At 45.5% G+C, this 22,979-nt stretch overlaps 1 protein-coding gene across 2 annotated transcripts in view; it reads left to right on the top strand.

Annotated features, from left to right (window-relative positions):
* Positions 1-21,954, top strand: part of LOC134910166 (sulfotransferase 6B1-like) — a 114,048-nt gene extending 92,094 nt beyond the window's left edge. For both annotated transcript variants that reach the window (XM_063917891.1, XM_063917892.1), the window contains exons 4-7: positions 1,720-1,846; positions 17,644-17,735; positions 20,035-20,191; positions 21,782-21,954. In XM_063917891.1, the coding sequence (XP_063773961.1) occupies positions 1,720-1,846; positions 17,644-17,735; positions 20,035-20,191; positions 21,782-21,912 (507 nt within the window). In that variant the 3' untranslated portion in view covers positions 21,913-21,954. The remainder of the gene's footprint in view (positions 1-1,719; positions 1,847-17,643; positions 17,736-20,034; positions 20,192-21,781) is intronic.
* Positions 21,955-22,979: the final 1,025 nt, after the last annotated feature.

Genomic DNA, 22,979 nt, shown 5'->3' with positions numbered 1-22,979 from the left:
GCATGGCGCACTGTATAGAAATCAGTTTTTTGCCTTTTTACCCAGGTTAAATTCACACGAAGCATGCAATGCCAGCATCAGTGTCCAGAGTACCCGTGCAATGTATTTTTTATCGCATTAGTGAGGCAAGTAAGACAAAGGGGTCAATCCTATTAGCTGCGGTATGTGCAATTTTCTGTTTCCACGGCATTCCAATGACCGCAACGGCACACGGTCTTGCACCTTTCGCGGGCTGGTTTCAGCCTGAATTAGCATAAAAATTGTTCGTAGCTCCAAAGGGCAGCGAGCACTTTTGTGCGAATTCTGACCGCTGTTAAGTGCGGCTGCTACCACGATGTCTCTCAGCCTTGAGATCATCGTGGCTAATAGGATTGACCCCATAATCTTTCAAATCAATTATTGCGGTAGAGCCATCAACTAAATTTTCTTATCCCTTGTTCATAGAGGATGTAGTTATGTGACCGGCGGTCAGGAGACCGCCAGTCACAATACCGGCATCTACATCCTGGAACCTCACTATCCAGATGGTCGGCATGCCCAACCAACAGGGACTATGCTCACCTAAAGAACCCCATACATCAGCGATCTGAAATCCACGATTTGATGATTTTGCAATTTTTTCCATGATTGTACGAATTACCAATCTTGCAATCTGTGCCCATATACTACATATATGTACCAGTGATTTGCAGATTTATTTGATCTGCACATTAGATCTGCAAATCTAAATTTACTCTCTACAGTAGTGATTGACAGCAGTGGAAAAATTGTATGATTGTCGGAACAGTCGTACAAAAGACTGACCGCAGCCATACATTAGCAATCGCAAGTCCGATCCATCAGATTGTCCAACATGTTGGCGATCACTTTTTGATTGCAATCGTCAACTGGGGAAGCCCATACATTTGCGGTGGTTTGGGGCAATATTACAAAACCGTCAAATCGCTGATGTACTGTATGGGGGCCTTTTGCTAGAGGCAATTGCTATACTTAAGGCCTAGCGCCCAGTGTGCCATGGGTCTATTGTCCAGCCTAACACTAGTGCCATAGTCCAGCCTAAGGCTCGGCCTAGGGCCTGGTATAATCAGTATCTACATCAGATCGTCTAGGGAGTTATAAGTGCAGGTGTTACAATGGGGCCTTACCTATTCCAGCTAACCTTGACGAGTGCATAGCTGTAACCTCTGCACTCTGAAAGGGGTCAGTGCCGCTCCAAATCTAGGCCTGTCCTCGCCAGTGGCGTCTTTTCTTCTTTCCTTCCTTTGCCAGCACAGGGTTCTTCTATTCTTTGGGAAGTCTTCTCTCCCCCATCGTTGACGGTGTTCTGACTTCTCCCCATCCACTGCCGTTAATACAAAGCACTGACTGGCAGTAAATTTGGAATGCCGCAGTGCCTCATCTGCTAGTACTGGGATCCAATGCTTAGTCCCGGTGTCAACCACCATTGTGTCCATAGCAAGACACATTTTTACACTCCTACATATAAACTGACAGAAACACCATATTCCCTTCATTTGGAGACCAGGTACCATCCAACCCAAATGCAATAAATTATTTTAATAATTACCTAACCCTACTCACTTACTTGGAACCAAAGTAAACAATTAGAGGCAAGCTTAGCTATCAAGCCTATGTGAAAAATAGACCATGTATTAGTTTTGCAGCTATGGCCCACAGTAAACATGCTTATACTAATGTGATGGTTATGCTTTATGACAGATGCTGGTGGTGTTTCGAAATCCAAAAGACACAGCAGCATCCCTGTTTCACTTCTACAATAATAATCCAATGCTTCCCACATACAATAGCTGGGATGACTTTTTCCCGGACTTCATGGCTGGAAAAGGTACTTTATTAATATTATAAAATAATGTTTTTGTTTTTTACTTACTTGAATTGAAAGTATTTCTATGGAATTTGTTACATAATGTATGACCTTACATAAACAATGATATGAGATGATACACTACTGGAGTTGAGAATGGAGTCACACGTACAGGAAGGGTCACATATACCTAGGGATGTGCGCCAACCCTTTACTCGGGTTGTGTTTTGTTTTTTAAATCATAAAAACAGCTAAAATCACAGAATTTGGGCCTGTTTTTGTTCCTACAGTATTAATAACTTCAATAACATTCATTTCCACTAATTTCCAGTCAATTTTGACCACATAACAATATTGTTTTCATCCAGCGTCAGATTGTGCAGGTTTTGAATTCCATATAAGGGAGCTGCATCCGGTACTCGGCGCGATTGCACTCCCTTTACACTCCCTTTGCTACGAATACACAAAATTAGTTGTGTATATTTGTAAAAAAAATATTTACATGGTACTACATACTGTACCTTGCGTAAAGCTGGATGAAGCGGAACCTTCTCCAGGTCGAACATAACTTTCAGGAACTGGTCCTACGTTGAGGCTAAAAATAATCTGTACATATGAATACAGCATCTAAAAATATACATTGTACAATATAGATTTTTAATTGTTTGTACGGTCAAAATTGCCTGGAAATGAATGTTATTGAGGTAAATAATACTGTAGGAACAAAATAAAAAAAGGCCAAATCATGTGATTTTAGCTGTTTTTGTAAATTTTGAAGAAAAAAAAAATGAAACCAAAACCAGTAAAAAATGGTCTTTATCGATAACTAGATCAGGGACCCAAGGGAGGTAGAGTATGTATGTAGTGGAAGGATGGATTGATTAGTAATTTAATTTCATTTGTTTGATTTTAAAAGTTTCACTTAATAATTGGGGCCATTGGCGACGGTCTTCAGTGCATAGGGGTATATTCAATAAGAGTCGGATCCATTCCGACATACATTTGTCAGAATGGATCCAACAACGTCTATTCAAAGAGTGGCGTAATCCGACTGTCGGATTGGCCCGGTGTCCGTGCGGCTGTCAGCAGCTTCCCGTGTGTGAGAACACAGGGAGCTGCTGGAGCCACACATCACGCCCAGTTCCGCGCTGTAGGGAGAGAGGTGCCTGCCGAAGGACGGTCGTCCCCATAGGCCGCCGCACCACTCCCCGTCTCCTCACCTCAATTTTAAAAAAAAAAGTCGGATTGAGGTTGTCGGAAATGGGGACAAATCCTGTCGGATTTGGCCTTGTTTCTGACAAAAGCATGTGGATCCACGGCTGTTCCGCCGATCCACGTGTTTTCCGACTAGTTGGGAATTCACGACTTGTTGGAAAAAAACAGCCTCTAATAAATAGATCGAAACCCCTTCCTACCTATTTCTGTCAGGAGCTGCCATCTTTCCGACAAGACGGCAGCTTCCGACACTTATTGAATACCCCCCGTAGACAACAATTTCTATTTGCTATATTATTGCACTAATCTGAGTTTTACTGATCCGACTTTTACTTTTTCTTCGATTTTTACATGCCCTGAATTAAGCCGTCTATGCCTCTCCTCTCAATTGTTTGTCCTCCATATCTATCAAGTATCAACAAACCTGAACCAAGTGGAGTACAGCACACACTAAAATTAGTACAAAAAATGTACCACCTACGGTGTTGCACAATACGTGTATGCGTCAGAAATCATAATCGAACACTGCGGTTGACCTTCACCAACAGCGTCGCACAATACGTGTGTGAGTAGGAAATAATAATTTACTGCGGTCTGACTGGTAGTGTCACAGTACTTATGAAAATAAAATAAAAATTGTATAGTACACTGGGGTACAGCACAAACAACAAAAAAAATTATATATATATATATATATATATATATATATATATATATATATTAATAAGAATTTACTCACCGGTAATTCTGTTTCTCGTAGTGGATGCTGGGAACTCCGTAAGGACCATGGGGAATATACGGGCTCCGCAGGAGACTGGGCACTCTAAAAGAAAGATTAGGTACTATCTGGTGTGCACTGGCTCCTCCCTCTATGCCCCTCCTCCAGACCTCAGTTAGGGAAACTGTGCCCGGAAGAGCTGACACAACAAGGAAAGGATTTGGAATCCAGGGTAAGACTCATACCAGCCAAACCAATCACACTGTACAACTTGTGATAACCATACCCAGTTAACAGTATGAACAACAACTGAGCCTCCGTTTACGGATGGCTCATAACAATAACCCTTTAGTGAAGCAATAACTATATACATGTATTGCAGAGAGTCCGCACTTGGGACGGGCACCCAGCATCCACTACGGACTACGAGAAATAGAATTACCGGTGAGTAAATTCTTATTTTCTCTGACGTCCTAGTGGATGCTGGGAACTCCGTAAGGACCATGGGGATTATACCAAAGCTCCCAAACGGGCGGGAGAGTGCGGATGACTCTGCAGCACCGAATGGGCAAACTCAAGGTCCTCCTCAGCCAGGGTATCAAACTTGTAGAATTTTGCAAATGTGTTTGAACCCGACCAAGTAGCAGCTCGGCAAAGCTGTAATGCCGAGACACCTCGGGCAGCCGCCCAAGAAGAGCCCACCTTCCTTGTGGAATGGGCCTTCACCGATTTTAGATGCGGCAATCCAGCCGCAGAATGAGCCTGCTGAATCGTGCTACAGATCCAGCGAGCAATAGTTTGCTTTGAAGCAGGAGCACCCAGCTTGTTGGGTGCATGCAGGATAAATAGCGAGTCAGTTTTTCTGACTCCAGCCGTCCTGGAAACATACATTTTCAAAGCCCGGACTACGTCCAGCAACTTGGAATCCTCCAAGTCCCGAGTAGCCGCAGGCACCACAATAGGTTGGTTCAAATGAAACGCTGATACCACCTTTGGGAGAAATTGGGGACGAGTCCTCAATTCTGCCCTGTCCATATGGAAGATCAGATATGGGCATTTACAAGACAAAGCCGCCAATTCTGACACACGCCTAGCCGAAGCTAAGGCCAATAGCATGACCACCTTCCACGTGAGATACTTTAGCTCCACGGTCTTAAGTGGCTCAAACCAGTGTGATTTCAGGAAATCCAACACAACGTTAAGATCCCAAGGTGCCACTGGAGGCACAAAAGGGGGCTGCATATGCAGCACTCCCTTAACAAACGTCTAAACTTCAGGCAGTGAAGCCAGTTCTTTTTGAAAGAAAATAGATAGGGCCGAAATCTGGACCTTTATGGATCCTAATTTTAGGCCCATAGACACTCCTGACTGTAGGAAGTGCAGGAATCGACCCAGCTGGAATTCCTCTGTAGGGGCCTTCCTGGCCTCACACCAAGCAACATATTTTCGCCATATTCGGTGATAATGTTTTGCTGTCACGTCTTTCCTAGCCTTTATCAGCATAGGAATAACTTCATCCGGAATGCCCTTTTCCGCTAGGATCCGGCGTTCAACCGCCATGCCGTCAGATGCAGCCGCGGTAAGTCTTGGAACAGACAGGGCACCTGTTGTAACAGGTCCTGTCTGAGAGGCAGAGGCCATGGGTCCTCTGAGATCATTTCTTGTAGTTCTGGATACCAAGTTCTTATTGGCCAATCCGGAACGATGAGTATAGTTCTTACTCCTCTCTTTCTTACAATCCTCAGTACCTTGGGTATGAGAGGAAGAGGAGGGAACACATAAACCGACTGGTACACCCACGGTGTCACTAGTGCGTCCACAGCTATCGCCTGAGGGTCCCTTGACCTGGCACAATATTTTTTTAGCTTTTTGTTGAGACGGGACGCCATCATGTCCACCTGTGGCAGTTCCCAGCGATTTACAATCTGTGTGAAGACATCTTGATGAAGTCCCCACTCTCCCGGGTGGAGGTCGTGCCTGCTGAGGAAGTCTGCTTCCCAGTTGTCCACTCCCGGAATGAACACTGCTGACAGTGCTAGCACTTGATTCTCCGCCCATCGAAGAATCCTTGTGGCTTCTGCCATTGCCATCCTGCTTCTCGTGCTGCCCTGGTGGTTTACATGGGCGACCGCCGTGATGTTGTCTGACTGAATCAGTACAGGTTGGTTTTGAAGCAGGGGCTCTGCTTGACTCAGGGCGTTGTAAATGGCCCTTAATTCCAGTATATTTATGTGTAGTGAAGTCTCCAGACTTGACCACTGTCCTTGGAAGTTTCTTCCCTGAGTGACTGCCCCCCATCCTCGGAGGCTTGCATCCGTGGTCACCAGGACCCAGTCCTGTATGCCGAACCTGCGGCCCTCGAGAAGATGAGCACTCTGCAGCCACCACAGCAGAGACACCCTGGCCCTTGGGGACAGGGTGATCAACCGATGCATCTGAAGATGCGATCCGGACCATTTGTCTAACAGATCCCACTGAAAGATCCTTGCATGGAACCTGCCGAAGGGAATTGCTTCGTAAGCAGCCACCATCTTTCCAAGGACTCGCGTGCAGTGATGCACAGATACCGGTTTTAGTTTCAGGAGGTCCCTGACCAGAGATGACAATTCCTGGGCCTTCTCCACCGGGAGAAACACCTTCTTCTGTTCTGTGTCCAGAATCATGCCCAGGAAAAGCAGACGCGTCGCAGGAATCAGCTGCGACTTTGGGATATTCAGAATCCAGCCGTGCTGTTGCAACACTTCCTGAGAGAGTGCTACGCTGACCAACAACTGCTCTCTGGACCTCGCCTTTATGAGGAGATCGTCCAAGTACGGGATAATTATAACTCCCTTCTTCCGAAGGAGTATCATCATTTCGGCCATTACCTTGGTAAATATTCTCGGTGCCGTGGAGAGACCAAACGGCAACGTCGGGAATTGGTAATGACAGTCTTGTACCACAAACCTGAGGTATTCCTGGTGAGGTGGGTAAATGGGGACATGCAAGTAAGCATCCTTGATGTCCAGCGACACCATAAAATCCCCCTCTTCCATCCAGGCTTGCAATAACCGCCCTGAGCGATTCCATTTTGAACTTGAACTTCTTTATATAAGTGTTCAAGGATTTTAAATTCAGGATGGGTCTCACCGAACCGTCCGGTTTCGGTACCGCAAACATTGTGGAATAGTAACCCCTGCCCTGTTGAAGGAGGGGGACCTTGATTATCACCTGCTGGAGGTATAGCTTGTGAATTGCCGCCAGTACTACCTCCCTTTCCCTGGGAGCAGCTGGCAAGGCTGATTTGAGGTAACGGTGAGGGGGAGTCACCTCGAACTCCAGCTTGTATCCCTGAGATACAATTTGTACAGCCCAGAGATCCACTTGTGAGCGAACCCACTGGTTGCTGAAGTTTCGGAGACGCGCCCCCACCGCACCTGGCTCCGCCTGTGGAGCCCCAACGTCATGCGGTGGACTTAGTGGAAGCAGGGGAGGATTTTTATTCCTGGGAACTGGCTGCCTGGTGCAGTTTCTTTCCTCTACCCTTGCCTCTGGCCAGAAAGGATGCTCCTCTGACCCGCTTGTCTTTCTGAGGCCGAAAGGACTGCATTTGATAATACGGTGCTTTTCTTAGGCTGTGAGGGAACCTGAGGTAAAAAAGTCAACTTCCCAGCAGTTGCTGTGGATACGAGGTCCGAGAGACCGTCCCCAAACAATTCCTCCATGTGTTTTTTAGAATCAGCATCACCTGTCCACTGCCGAGTCCATAATACTCTCCTGGCAGAAATGGACATTGCATTCATTCTAGATGCCAGCAGGCAAATGTCCCTCTGTGCATCCCGCATATATAAGACGACGTCTTTTATATGTTCTATGGTTAGCAAAATAGTATCCCTGTCGAGGGAATCAATGTTGTCTGACAGGGTATCAGTCCATGCTGCTGCAGCACTACACATCCAGGCTGAAGCAGGTCTCAGTAGAGTACCAGAGTGTGTATACACAGACTTCAGGATAGCTTCCTGCTTTCTATCCGCAGGATCCTTTAGGGCAGCCGTATCCTGAGACGGCAGTGCCACCCTTTTAGATAAGCATGTTAGCGCCTTGTCCACCCTAGGGGATGTTTCCCAACGTAACCTATCCGTTGGCGGGAAAGGGTACGCCATCAGTAACCTCTTAGAAATTACTAGTTTCTTATCAGGGGAACTCCACGCTTCTTCACACAAATCATTTAATTCATCAGATGGGGGAAAAGTCACTGGCTGCTTTTTCTCCCCAAACATAATACCCCTCTTGGTGGTAACCGGGTTAATATCAGAAATGTGCAATACATCTTTCATTGCAGTAATCATGCATCGGATGGCTTTTGTAGACTGTACATTTGTCTCATCCTCATCTACACTGGAGTCAGACTCCGTGTCGACATCTGTGTCTACCATCAGAGCTAGCGGGCGTTTATGAGCCCCTGACGGCTTCTGAGTCGCCTGGGAAGGCGCGGGCTGAGACCCCGGCTGTCGAACCTTTTATGTAAGGAGTTGACACTGTCGGTTAAGACCTTCCACATATCCATCCAATCAGGTGTCGGCCCCGTCGGGGGCGACACCACACTTATTTGCCTCTGCTCCGCCTCCATGTAACCCTCCTCATCAAACATGTCGACACAGCCATACCGACACACCGCACACACACAGGGAATACTCAGACTGAGGACAGGACCCCACAAAGTCCTTTGGGGAGACAGAGAGAGAGTATGCCAGCACACACCACAGCGCTATATAACACAGGGATTTACACTGCTAATAAGTGATTTTCCCAATAGCTGCTTGTCTGTATCGATTTGCGCCTAAATTTATGTGCCCCCCCTCTCTTTTTAACCCGTCTTGTACCTGGATACTGCAGGGGAGAGCCTGGGGAGCGTGCTTCCAGCGGAGCTGTGAAGGGAAAATGGCGCTGGTGTGCTGAGGAAGAAGGCCCTGCCCCCTCAGCGGCGGCCTTCTGTCCCGCGTTTTCTGTAAAGTAATGGTGGGGGTTTTTACACATATACAGTTAACTGACTGTATTATGGTGTTCTTTTGCCAAAAGGTATTGAAATTGCTGCCCAGGGCGCCCCCCCCAGCGCCCTGCACCCTACAGTGACCGGAGTGTGTGGTGTGCTGTGGGAGCAATGGCGCACAGCTGCAGTGCTGTGCGCTACCTTAATGAAGACAGGAGTCTTCTGCCGCCGATTTCATCGTTTCTTCTTTCTTCTGGCTCTGCAAGGGGGACGGCGGCGCGGCACCGGGAACGGACGATCGAGGTCAGGCCCTGTGTTCGAACCATCTGGAGCTAATGGTGTCCAGTAGCCTTAGAAGTACAAGCTAGCTGCACGCAGGTAGGTTTGCTTCTCTCCCCTCAGTCCCATGTAGCAGTGAGTCTGTTGCCAGCAGATCTCACTGAAAATAAAAAACCTAACAAATACTTTCTTTTCATGGCAAGCTCAGGAGAGCCCACTAGGAGCACCCAGCTCTGGCCGGGCACAGATTCCAACTGAGGTCTGGAGGAGGGGCATAGAGGGAGGAGCCAGTGCACACCAGATAGTACCTAATCTTTCTTTTAGAGTGCCCAGTCTCCTGCGGAGCCCGTCTATTCCCCATGGTCCTTACGGAGTTCCCAGCATCCACTAGGACGTCAGAGGAATTTTATTTTAGGCTTTTTGTTTTTAGCTTTTATTTTAATTTTACACATTGGTGGAGCCCCTGGATGGACGGACCGATCACCCCTTTCCCTGGATATACGGACAGATCACCCCTTTCAGATACATCAGACAGAGAGCACCCCGGGATTGATACTGATACATACCTTCCAACTGTCCCAATTTTCTCAGAACAGTCCCTTTTTTTGGTACTGGGGGGCAGTTGGGAGGCTCCTGTCTCTCTGCTTAGTGGAGAGCAGTGCATTGGTGAATTGGTGGTCTATTTACAGGAGGCAGAGGGACTGGGAGCATGACAGCAGCTCTCAGAGCGCAAAATTGGGAGGCATGTACTGCTTTATGGATAATTCAGTCCAGACTGTACATGTAAGCTTCATAATGTGTGTCATGATTGGACGCCATTCTGACACCAGAACGTGCATAACTGCAAATAATATTGTATTGTATGTGTTGTAAATGTCTTCTCAGGACAAATGGAAGAATAGTACTAGACTGAAGTGCCACTGCTCCCATGCTGATCTTAAAGGGGGAGGTGTCATGATCCAGGCTATTTCAAGTAGAAATAGGCCTGTTAAAATCAATGTATGTGATATCAATATTCTGATCACTGTATCAATGTACCAGTGTGTGATAACTGTCTTTGCATGTCAAATGGTTGAAGCTTGATTGATCTGCTGGCATTTCATTATAGCCACAAAACTCAGAGACACACTGGCTGTGTAGGTGTATAATTCCTCCTGACAAGAGCTAGTTTCATTACCCCAGAATCAGAACTGGGATCTTAAAGTAAATGCAGGTCAGGCCTGAAATTAGTTTTCTCAGCTGGCTTGTGTATCTCCCAACAGGTTGTTTCCTGACCCCAGGGGGTCACCAGAGAGACCAGAAAGACATGCTGGCTAGGGAAGGTTATAAAAACTTCCTTCAGCCAGCTATGACAGTGTCTTAGTATGATTGACGAATCTGATTGCCCAGCTTTAAAAAGAAGGGGAAGAGTAATTAGCCAGCCCCTGTGTATATGACCAACAGACCCCATGTCACATTTGTATTTACACAAGAACCATGGCCAGAGCTTCAAAGGCTATTAGAAGAAGGCCATTCGCCCCTGAGCAAGTGGCTGGGAAGTCCAGTATGAACTGACACACAATACCTTCTCTGGCTTTGGAAGAGTTAAAAACAAACTCTCCAGGGGGAGGGGAGCTGAACAGGCAACCTGAGTTTTAAATAGGAGAAACACAGGCTGCAAATCATGCATTATCAAAGAGGCAAGTCAGGAGAAGCATCCTGGCTCTGTAATGTCCCGAATATCTGAAGAGTCTTCACTTCATCCCATCGTTCCATTCTGCATGTGCTAGGATCGGTGGGTTTTTATTTCACTATTTTTATTTTTCTGGAAATTGTCTTTTCTGATGTGACTTTGACTTTTTATCATTATGTTCTTGTAACTTTCTTTTTTCTGTAACATAAGCTTTGGAGTGTTTACTTAAATTAAATAATCAATTTTAGCTGTTTTCTGTTGTGTATCCAACCCAACTCTCTGAAAGAGGCGTTAACAAAATATTAATAATTCTGGGTGCAGGCAAAAGCCATAAGTTTGCCTTGGGTCCTACCCTAAACATTTGTACTTTGGCTGGTGGCAGTGACCGTGGCAGGGATTCGCAGATTGGCGTATCTGGGGAATCACCGTGCCTAGGGTCGTGACAATGTGGATGATAAACACAAAGATACTGAAACCAAATACACTGTCACAAGTTTGATGGGCGTCTAAATGGCGCACCAGCGGCATTTACATAAAGTTGCAGATGGACAACTGCCAAAAGGCGCAGACACAGATGCGGCTTCATCTGACTCGGACTTAACCTCTCTTTGAGAATCCTTTGCTGCTCGTAAAACAAACTGTAAACCTCTCTAACAAAACATTAAACCTCCTAATGGTTGAGGGCCGTATCTCCTTCTAACATTTAAAACATTAACACATCTTGTACTATAAAATAAAGACACAGACTTGTATTTTGTCAGAAAAAAACTGTTAGCTATTTATCAAATTAATCATTAATTAAAAAGGAGTAAAGAATAAGAGTATGGTGGCTAGAATAAAGAACGGCTGAAATCTAACGTCAATCCCCAATCTATTCACACTAAACCAAACATTAAAACAATCCAAACTACAAACCAAACATAGGTATCCACTCAGACCTTCTACCTTGGCTACCCACCCTGAAGGGCGATGACGCTGCCCCATGAAGTGTGATCCAGCAGCTTTAACAGTCAATGAAGGTGAGTGCACCTAAACATTACAAAACCGACTAAAACTGCAACTAACTCAAACACAGTGAACCTGCCGCTCTTTTCCGCCAACAGCGAAGACTCCACCTAAAGAGGCTATGCACCACCACCATACCTCCAACCTACCGAATCCAAAACCGAAAATAGATCATCAATAAAAAGCACCAACCCTTCCTCAGATAAGTGTACTCCATCGGCCCGAAATAAGTAATCGTGCCGATACCTAATCCTGTCGTGACTAACTACTGCACCACCGTGCGCCAACACCCACTTCACCACGGCTGAATTCACCTTCTTTCTGGCCTCATCAATAGGCTGACCGTCGGGCACTCCCCGCCAATTGGAAAAACAAAAAGAAACCGGGCAACACAGGTAAACTCAGCTGGAGGTGAAACTTAAAAACCTGCTGAGGAACTTTTAATTGGAATCCAATCTCCCGAATCAGTATAAATTAAGCCGAATTCAGTCCGTCAGTCCAGGTAAAAATTGTTTAATAACTCCAGACCCCACTGCCAACAGTGGCACAGTGGCGAGTAGTTAATCCCCCAGTAGGAAGGACAGGGGAGAATGAACAAAATCATATAATAACGTACTCAACAGATTCGACAACCAACTTGAAAGCAAACTTGCTAAAACACAACGTTAATTAAAAAAATTGGGTCGAATATAACGCTCATAGCTGGAGGATTCCCAGTGCTCCAGCAACTTAATCTCCTTGACAGAAAAACCTGGCTGACGCGGCCGAAGTAGCAGCTCCGATCCGAAACGAGTGCTTCCCGTAAGCCTTGGGTGAAGGGCCCAAACTGGTCAGATGGCGACTTAGCATCCAACAAAATTGATATTTCTTTTTCATCCACTAGGGGTCACTGGAGTACTCTTGGGATATGGACGGCTTCCACAGGAACAAGGCACTGAATAAATTAATTTTGAAACTACTCCTCCCCTCCATATCCCAGAGTACCTCAGTGTTTTTTCTGTGCTCGACGTAGAAACAAGGCTTGTGGAGCTAATCCACATTCATTGGAATTTTTTCAAATTTTTCTTTTTCAACAATTTCCACATCCCTTCCCCCCTTCCAATAGGCGTGAGTCCGGGGTAGTGGAAGCTGCTACTAGCAGCTGTGGATGTCGGGCCTCTCTAAAAAGAGCTCCCTCACGACCACGTGCAGGACTGCCTGCAGGAAAGGCTGGACGGAGCTTAAAAGAAGAAGCCCCATCATAGTCCTCACCACAAGGAGTCCAGGTATGTTGGGTTGGGGCGGTCAGCTCACCCTGCCGCCCCGCTGTGTGGGGATACTGTGATGCAGGGGTGTTAGGAGAGCCGCCCGCCGCCACTTCCAGCGCCGCCACCTTCGGAGGTTTTACATGCATAGGCCGCTTCACGGCTCTATGCAGTGCGCTCCCCAGCTCCCTCTACCGTCTCCCGACCTCTTCTCAGCCCGCATGTAAGCCCGGCTCCGTGTACAGAGAGCGGTACACGGAGCACGGGGGGGGGGGGAAGGCATATAGCAGGGAAGGCAGTAGTATGCCCTTAGCAGCAGCAGCGCTGCAGGTTTTTTTTTTAGTAGGCTATTAAGCCTTGTTTATATCAGGACATATATGTGCAGTTTAGGGGGATAATCTGCATTTTGTGTTATACCGGAAACTTGGCATATTTAACCATGCTTCCTGTTTTTTTTTTTGTTTTTTTTTCCCCTGTCTGTTTCCAGAGTTCCTGTACTACATCTCTACTTCACTAAAGGGGGTGTTAGGGGGGAATTTGGGATCAGGTTTTCATATTGCTGGCGTGCATTGCACTTAGCCAAATATATATATATATATATATATATTATTATTTTTTTGGTAGGTACCTATTGATTTACTTCTCTAAACTATTATCATTTTAAAAGAAAACCGTCAAATGGTATTTTCTTTTTCCCCAAACAAGTTACCCCTGATGAAGTCAAACTGACGAAACGCATTGGGTTTATCAGTCATTAGTCAGTATTCCAGATAGGAAAATTACTCCCTTTGCCAAGCGCACACCTTGCTAAGGTGAGGGAGTTCATACATCTACCTACTGGATGTCTCTGCTGTCAGAGTTATCAAAATCTATGTATAACCTGTTGTAAAATTCTCATGCTAAAGACTTTTATGAATTTCTTTGCATTAAATATTTTTATTCTAATTGGCCTTGGGCCATTTGTTTGGGTGACTTTCTTGTGAGGGGTTATCCACTGCAGGAACCCAAGAAATTCAATTATCCACAGTATAAGATATACCTACTTGGAAGGACTTCCGCTACATCTATACATCTAACAGAGCGCGCTCAGGATCTGTTTTTTCTACTCTTTGTATGTTTGAGATGTGGCAACGGAGGTCTCGCCTGTAGGGCTGCTGGTTTTATGAGCGCAAGATATGGATATTTTTGTGTTGTGTGTGTGTGTGTGTGTGTATGTGTGTGTGTATATATATATATATATATATATATATATATATATATATATATATATATATATAAACCTTAGTGCTATTTACTGAATCGTGCAAATTTGTCTGTGTTTGTATTTTGTATTGTTTGTCTGCATAAAGAGTAAGGCACCAGCAAAAACTAAAAAGCAGTTTCCCTGCCATGTCTGTAAAAGTGTGTTGCCTGATGGATCTACCACATGTACAGTATGTTTTGTGAATTCAGCTACAAATACAATTTCCACTCCGGTTTTAAAAACAATTTCATCTCCGGACCCTCCATGGGCTATGCTTGCAAATGTCCTGGTTGGATTGCAATCAGAATTGGCCGCCACTCAACAAGAGCGGGAAGCGGCAAGATCTGAGTCCTTGGTGAGACCGCGAGAACTACCGGAGGGGTCTCAATCTTACCAAAAGTCCAAGTTCACTTTGGGTGGAAAGGATAAGTTTAATTTGTCTTATGATTTGCCAGTTTCTGCTAGGTTGCTTTCTGATAATTCTATGCTAGACCTCACTGCGCAGGATGAGGGTGAGGAGGGCGAAGTAGACCAGCAGTCAGATAGTGACGATTTTGACAGCCCGGGCATTGATAATCTCATCAGAGCGGTGCGTCGGTCTCTGAAGTTTACAGAAACTGAGGAGCCTCTGACAAATGATGAAGTCGTCTTTACTAAACGACAGAGATCTCCGATGTGTGTTCCTGTTTCGGAATCTCTTAATAAGATGTTACTAGAAACACAGTAGAATCCGGATAAACGGTTTTCTATACCTCGCAGATTTAAGTCAAGTTACCCGTTTCCAGAGTCCATGACCGTTACATGGGAGAATCCGCCATTGGTGGATTCGTCCGTGTCTAAACTTACAAAGAAATTAACCATACCAGTACCAACTGCTACTACGCTTAAGGACCCTTCGGACCGTAAAATAGAAGCTATGCTAAAGTCCATGTATATAGCAGCAGGAGTGCTGCTGAGACCTGGGTTGGTTGGCATTTGGGTAACTAAGGCGCTAATGGTATGGATAAAAGAACTCAAGTCTACCCTACAGGACGATCATCTTATACTTCTCGCTGATCAAATCTGGGAAGCTGCTGACTATCTATGTACAGCTTCTACTGATGTCTGTCAGCTCACTTCTCGCCTTTCATCATCACTAGTTACAGCACGACGAGCACTCTGGCTGCGTTCTTGGCAAGCGAAGGCGGAGGTCAAAAAAGGTATAGAGGCGTTACCTTACGGTGGCGAGAAGCTGTTCGGTCCTGAGTTGGACAAATGGATTTCTGAGGCCACGGGAGGAAAGTCTGTTTTCTTACCATTGCCTCCAACGGTACCTAGACGGAAATACTCTGGTCCGGCGTTCAAATCCTTTAGACCTCAGTCCTTTCGTGGGCGCGGCAGAGGAGCGGCCACACCTGGTAGAAGAGGTCGGGGACGTGGTTTCCAACAAACCAACACAAGTCGTCAGGACGTTAAGGTCGCCAACAAGCCAGTGGCATGACGGGCTCCCAGCCCATCTCGGATCTCCAATTGTGGGAGCACGCCTTCAGACGTTCCAGGTGGCGTGGCTCCAGATGTCCACAGATGGGTGGATCTGCAATTTAGTGTTAAAAGGTTACAAAATAAAGTTCGATTGTCTCCTGCCAATGCGGTTTTTCAAGACAGGACTGCCTGTGTCGGACGACAAGAAGGCGGTTCTGCAGATTGCCATTCAGTCTCTGCTCTCAGGACCCAGCAAGACCCTCAGTCAGAGTGCTCCCCACCTTCCTGCCCCTCTGCCGAGAGCGACCAGCGCCTCCGGCGTGAGCTGGGGAGAGAGAGAGCCCTCTGCCGCCGGTGCGCGCACCCGCAATGAATGCTGGACACAGGGCCGGTTCAGGGGCTTTTTGCGCCCCGGGCGGCAATATGGGGCGTGGCTTAATAAGGGGCGTGGTCAGTTATGCCCCCTGTACAGTAGTAGCGCCGCTGAAATTATGTGCGGTGCGCGATGACGCATAGCGTCTAGTTCCCTTCGTGGAGAGAACCCTTGCTGTGCGGTGCTCGATGACGTCACCGCACAGTGAAGGTCCTCTCCACGAAGGGAAACTAGACGTACAGCGTCCAGTTTCCCTTCACAGCGGGCAGCGGGACACAGCGGGCAGCGGGGGGCACAGCAGCAGCGGATCTTGCCCTGGTGCGGCGCACTCCGGATGGCGCCGGCGCCTCGTGCAAAAGTCCTGCTTGCCCGTGGCAAGATCCGCTACTGGCTGGACACTGACGGGTGCAGCCAGCAGGGAGAAAGACGCATTCCTCGGAGATCCCCGGCCACCAAGCCCTTCATGCAGGTAACGGGCGGGGGTCCTGGGGGCACGCCTGGGGCGATAAGCAGAGGCCGTGACGGGAGGGGGGGAGGGGATGTCGCGAGTGCCAGTTACAGCTAATGGGATGAAAAAGGAGGCAGCACCACAGCAGCAAAACCTACAGTATCAACTCCTAAGCTGCTGTCCATAACCAAATATTCTTCTAAATGCCCGCAATAGAGAGTAATAAGCAGCTCCTAAGAAAGAGTACTCACCCTTATCAAGACTTTCTCCTTCTGCTTGGCTGGAGCTATTACATTAAAAAGATATTGTAGATCTATAATCTGGTTGGAAATGGGTGTTAAACTTTGGAAATAAATAATAACTTCTAAATGTCTAGAGATAGGTAGACTATAGAGTGTTAGATGCGTCATCGCTTGAAGAGTAATAAAATGGAGAGAGAAAAGGTAGCAGCCAATCAGCTCCTAACGGGATGCAATTATGTTACCAGTGCTCGGGATCCCGGTGGTCAGCATGCCAATGCCGGGATCCCGAACGCTAAAAATGCCGGCAGTCGGAATGCCAACCCACAGGGTTTATTCCCACTCATGGGTGTCCACGACACCCATAGAGTGTGAATAGAACCTGTGGCAAGCACAGCAAACCCGCAGGGGGCTTTGTTGTGCTTGCCCCCGCTGGCATTCTGCTGCCGGGATCCCAGTGTCGGTATGCTCACCACCGGGATCCCGGCAGTCGGCATATCATGCCCAACCCTCCTAACTGCCATGTTACAAGCTGTGTTTGAAAAATTACAATTAGGAGCTGGTTGGCTGGCACTTTTTCTCCCTCAATTTGCTCTCCAAGCGATGACGCATCTAGCCCTAAAGAACCACATTCAATCAAAATTAAGCCAACATCTGAAAATAAAGGAGCGATGTTAGATGCATGCTAATTGACAATTTATCTTTATTCAGTGGAAACTCCTGTACATCAACAGGTGTGCTTTTATATAACCCATTTAAAATACATTAAAACTCTAATAGGTGTCCAAAATGGAAAATCAGATTAAAAACATTCATTGTATAGATACATACAGTAAAATCATTCTGAAACCATTTATTCTTCTATTGAGGAGATAACCGTATCTGCTGCTATTCTAGTAAATTACAGATTGCATATTACTTTCATTTAATCAATTGGCTTTGATGATTTTAGTTATCTTTGGATCTTATTTTGATCACGCCGTTGCTTGGAACAAACATTTGGATGATACAAACTTGTTGCTGACCTTTGAAGATATGAAAGAGGTATGTAGTCATACATGAGGTATTAAATAATGAGGTGACGGTTATTTGCTATATATATTTATGTATATAATCCATGGTGCTTTGGGCCTAATTCAGGGGTGTATAGTAACTAAACCTGATGGTTTACATAGTTTACCTGTCCAATAAGCTTGTGAGCAGGGCCTTCCTAGTTCCTACATCTAAGTCTGTCTATTATTACCCAGTTTTTCTTATCACTGTTGATTCCAATTGTAAAGCGGAGCGGAATATGCTGCGCTATATAAGAAACTGTAAATAAAATAAATATTAGGCAATCCTTGGGAATGTGCAGGATTCTCACTGCGCATGTGTAGATGTGTTTCTGCAATGACACAGTACCCTTAAGCCTTAGCGCGTTTGACATGCTGCTGTTTGTCAGCGGGGAAGGGATGGAAACGGCAAACCTTTCATAAGACAAGGGGCTTCTTGCCATGTTTTCTGGGTGTTCTGAGGCCAGTGGTTGCATCCTTGGAAGCCGCATCACTGGCCTTGGCAGTGTGACAACTCCGGCCTTCCTGAGCAACCTGGATGCAGCAGTGGAGCAGAGAAGCCGGCAGGAGGCGTCTATTCATACAAGATGCCTCCTGTGGAATTAGCATATTATTGCACAGCCTTTGTGTACAAAGTAGCAGCGGCTATGCAAAAACGTCCACCTCTCACTCGGGCTCTATGTGAATAGCCTTCACCAATAATTTTGAACACGTGATTATAATACACCAACTACTGTCCTTTTCAATAAAAACCCTTCTTGAAGGCCTAGATAACGCCCATCAATGAAGCGGAAGCAGCCATGTTAATAACCGCAGTGAGATAAACTGTAGAAATTGTGGAAACACATAACAACAAACTCATAAACTGGCTCAACTGTGAAAATGAGTGGGCTAATGCGGCCGGAACTCAACCTGCTGCAACATAATTACTAGAGCTAGGTCACCAAGGCATAAGAGCTTCAGATCTACAGTATCTCCACCCTTGCACGACCAGAAAAAATATATTTTCCACTTTCTGTAATGAAGCACAAGATCCTTTATGCTATCCAGGGTTAGATTACCAGCTAAACATGATAAATAGACCCCACCCAGAACAATATTACATCATGCCTCCCTACATTAGTAAAGTTTGAATGGACACATGGGGTAACATGTTTTGGGGATGGCCATATTATAGTGGTATTGTTGTGCCCTCCAGTTGGTCTGGCCACCCCCTAGCGGGTGTACTTAGCACTTCTGAAGTGCCTTTACCATCATCTTCTTCTATAAAAACATTCACTGAATGCAGTAGGGGAAGCTCCTCCAAACTTCCCACAAATCAGGTTGAATTTGCCAACCACAAAATGGTGGCTGAAAACTGACAGTTTGGAGATATAATAACATACAATAACAGAAGTTGTTTTTGTTGTAGTAACCTTTCTAAGGTCAAATTGCATTTTAATTGTCCTTTTAACTAGAAGAAATAAATTCAGAATGTGTTTTTTTTTTTTCTTTATTTGTATTCGTGTGACATACCACACTAATGTCTCTGTGAGAAAACACACCAGGGGCCTTATTCAGGTTTGTTAGCAAACCAAAAAAGCATACTAATGGGCAAAACCATGTTGCACTGCAGGTGGGGCAGATGTAACATGTGTAGAGAGTTAGATTTTTGTGGGGTGTGTTCAAACGGGATCCGGTCTCTAAGTCGACAGTAACTAGGTCGACAGGGTGTCTAGGTCGACAGGGTCTTTAGGTCGACAGGTCAAAAGGTCAACATGCATTTTTTTATATTTTTTTTACTTTTTTTGAACCTATTCATACTTAACGATCCACGTGGACTAAGATTGGAACGGTAATCTGTGCCAAGCGAAGGCACCTTGCCCGAAGCATGGCGAGCGAAGCGGTGCACTAATTGGGGTTCCCGGTCACTCTACGAAGAAAACGACACCAAAATAACATAAAAAAACTCATGTTGACCTTTTGACCTGTCGACCTAGAACATGTCGACCTAAAGACCCTGTCGACCTAGTTACTGTCGACCAATAGTGGTCGACCTAGACATTGTCGACCTAGTTACTGTCGACCTTCCATACCACACCCGTTCAAACTGAAATCTAAATTTCAGTGTAGAAACAAAGCAGCCAGTACTATTTACCCTGCACATAAACAACATAGCCCACCCAAATCTAACTCTCTCTGCACGTTACATCTGCCCCACCTGCACTGCAGCATAGTTTTGCCCATTAGTGTGCTTCTTTGGTTTGCTAACAAACCTAAATATCCCTCCATATTCACTACTCTATTTGCAGGACCTACAAGGATCAATAAAGAAGATATCAGAATTCTTTGGCCTGTCTCTAACTGAAGCACAAGTGAATGAAATATCTGACAAAGGAACATTTAAGTTTATGAAGGAGAACTCCAAACAAACTCATGGAGAGTTTGGAAAAGTTATTTTTAGAAAAGGTACAAATACTGCATACCTCCCAACATGACCCATTTCAGGAGGGACAAAATGCTCTCCAAGGCTACGGCCACACATAGCGGCCAAGCAGGTCCCGTTCAGCGCAGCATGCTGCTGTCAGGCCGGATGACAGGAGGGCGGGATTTCAGTGTGAACACATACATTTCAACGTGTTCTATTGAAATCCTGTGTGTCACTGACCGTATCCTTTTCTGCGGGATCCCGCAGAATAGGATTCGTGTGTGCACAGAACCCCCCACCCGGCCAAGCGGTGCGGGACCCGTGGGAGCAGTGGGACCACTAGTGGATGCTGAATGCAGTATTCACCAATGGTACAGAGAAGGGAGGGGGGTGGTGCTAATTAACCTAACCTGGCCTGCTGGAGGGGCCCGGCAGTGGCCCGTATCCGCTGATCCCTCCCAATCGGCAACATCTTCCCAGTGATGTCTTTGGGATATCACCCGCTCATTGAAAGCAAAAACTGTGCCAGTTTTTGTTCCCCAGTGCACATGTGCCATCTTTCCAAATATCATTAGGAAGATGGTGCCGGCTGAGGAGGAGGAGCCCACTTCCCGCAAGCAAGGTGGTAGAGGCTAAGACTGTAGGGCAATTTAAACATGCTTGGGACAGGCATATAAATATCCTTACAAAGAATTAAGGTTAAAAAAGGGGTTGAGATTGCCTAAAGGATAAAATAAAAAAGGGGCAGACTAGATGGGCCAAGTGGTTCTTATCTGCCGTCAAATTCTATGTTTCTAAGGTAGTGAGTGAGTGCTCTCCCCTGCTCCCCCCCCCCCCCCCCCCCCCACCCCAACCCCACGACTCATTAGAATGGTGCACCCTGTGGAGCAATGAATTCTACTATTTTTTGTGGGGATGTATTATATTGCCAGGGCCAGGCGTGGCTCTCTATGCCTCTGGTATTCACTTGCATTCACTCTATATAAGTTACCATATCAGCTATATTAACTTAATTCCACTAATAAAATGCATTCTTCATGTGACTGCAAATAGTTCACATGTACCGTATATCTTGCTCTGCACATGCACTAAGCGCTGTGCAGCCATATAATCATTATAATGTCTGCAGATTTATATGACTACTTTAAATTAAATATTTACATGATTTAATAAATAGCTCAGAGGTTCCCAAACTGTGTGCCGCGGCTCCTTGGGGTGCTTCGGGACACTTGCAGGGGTGCCCTGGGTTGGTGGTCCAGGACCAATTCAAATTATTCATGGTCAATATAATAGGCAAAATCAGTGTTGGTGGCTGCCAGTCATAAAATATGTGGCCAAACAGAAGCAAATATTGTCCCTCACCACACAACTGACCCTAAGGATGACATATAAACGCCATCTACTCAATGTAATATTTCTTTCTAAATTTCTCAATAAGATATTTTTGGCCTAGGGGTGCAGTGAAAAAAATTCTGATATTCTGGGGCGCTGTGATTCAAAAAAGTTTGGAAACCACTGAAATAGCTGCATGCAAATGTCTAACATTTACAAACGTGCAATCATTTCACTTAACTAAAGCGATCTTTCATCAAACACTGAGGTGTACAGTTTATATTTTCATCTTTTCCCAGGGGAAGTCAGAGATTGGAAAAATCACTTTTCCGAAGCCCAAAGCCAAGAAATGGATGCAAAATTTGAAGCGTGTTTAGCGGGAACTAAAATTGGAGAAATGCTAAAGTATAATGTCCATTGTAAATGGTGAAATAGTGGATTGATGTATGAAAAATAAAGCTTTTTAATTATGTTATTTGGATATTTATTATAATGTAGGCATTGAACTGGGACTTGTTCTGGTTACATAGATATTTGCTTAGAAATTGTTATTTAAGCAGAACTGAAGTACACAGATTATTGGATAGCATGTGAAATAAGTGGTTAATAGAACGTTTCAAGGTAGTGCAGACACCCTTAAAATGCTTTAAGTAGAATTTTAAATTTACCAACATTGGCCCTCATTCCGAGTTGTTCGCTCGCAAGCTGCTTTTAGCAGCTTTGCACACGCTAAGCCGCCGCCTACTGGGAGTGAATCTTAGCTTATCAAAATTGCGAACGAAAGATTCGCAATATTGCGAAAAGACTTCTCTGTGCAGTTTCTGAGTAGCTCGAGACTTACTCTGCCAGTGCGATCAGTTCAGTGCTTGTCGTTCCTGGTTTGACGTCACAAACACACCCAGCGTTCGCCCAGACACTCCTCCGTTTCTCCAGCCACTCCCGCGTTTTTCCCAGAAACGGTAGCGTTTTTTCACACACTCCCATAAAACGGCCAGTTTCCGCCCAGAAACACCCACTTCCTGTCAATCACATTACGATCACCAGAACGAAGAAAAAACCTCGTAATGCCGTGAGTAAAATACCTAACTGCATAGCAAATTTACTTGGTGCAGTGGCACTGCGAACATTGCGCATGCTCAGTTAGCGGAAAATCGCTGCGATGCGAAGAAAATGACTGAGCGAACAACTCGGAATGACCACCATTGTGTTGCCTGCATAGTGCTGCTGACGGCGACATCATTGACAGTGTCAGTCTCTACATTGCGTACAGATTCCAGTGACACAGCACTTACAGTAGTCAAAAAGGTGTCAGGTATTTTTAATGTCTTCAGTTACTGTACATGGTGTATTTGTACTGCAAATTGTGAAAAAAATCACTGTAAAATTAGACCTACCAATAGTGAATACCAATAGTGAATACCAATAGTGAACAATGAACATACAGTACTGCATATGTAATTGAGACAGATAAGACAATGGGCCTAATTCAGAATTGTA

The sequence above is a fragment of the Pseudophryne corroboree genome, chromosome 4, assembly GCF_028390025.1.
Source record: "Pseudophryne corroboree isolate aPseCor3 chromosome 4, aPseCor3.hap2, whole genome shotgun sequence".
Taxonomy (NCBI): Eukaryota; Metazoa; Chordata; class Amphibia; order Anura; family Myobatrachidae; genus Pseudophryne; species Pseudophryne corroboree.
This window is presented reverse-complemented; position numbering and strand designations above follow the sequence as displayed.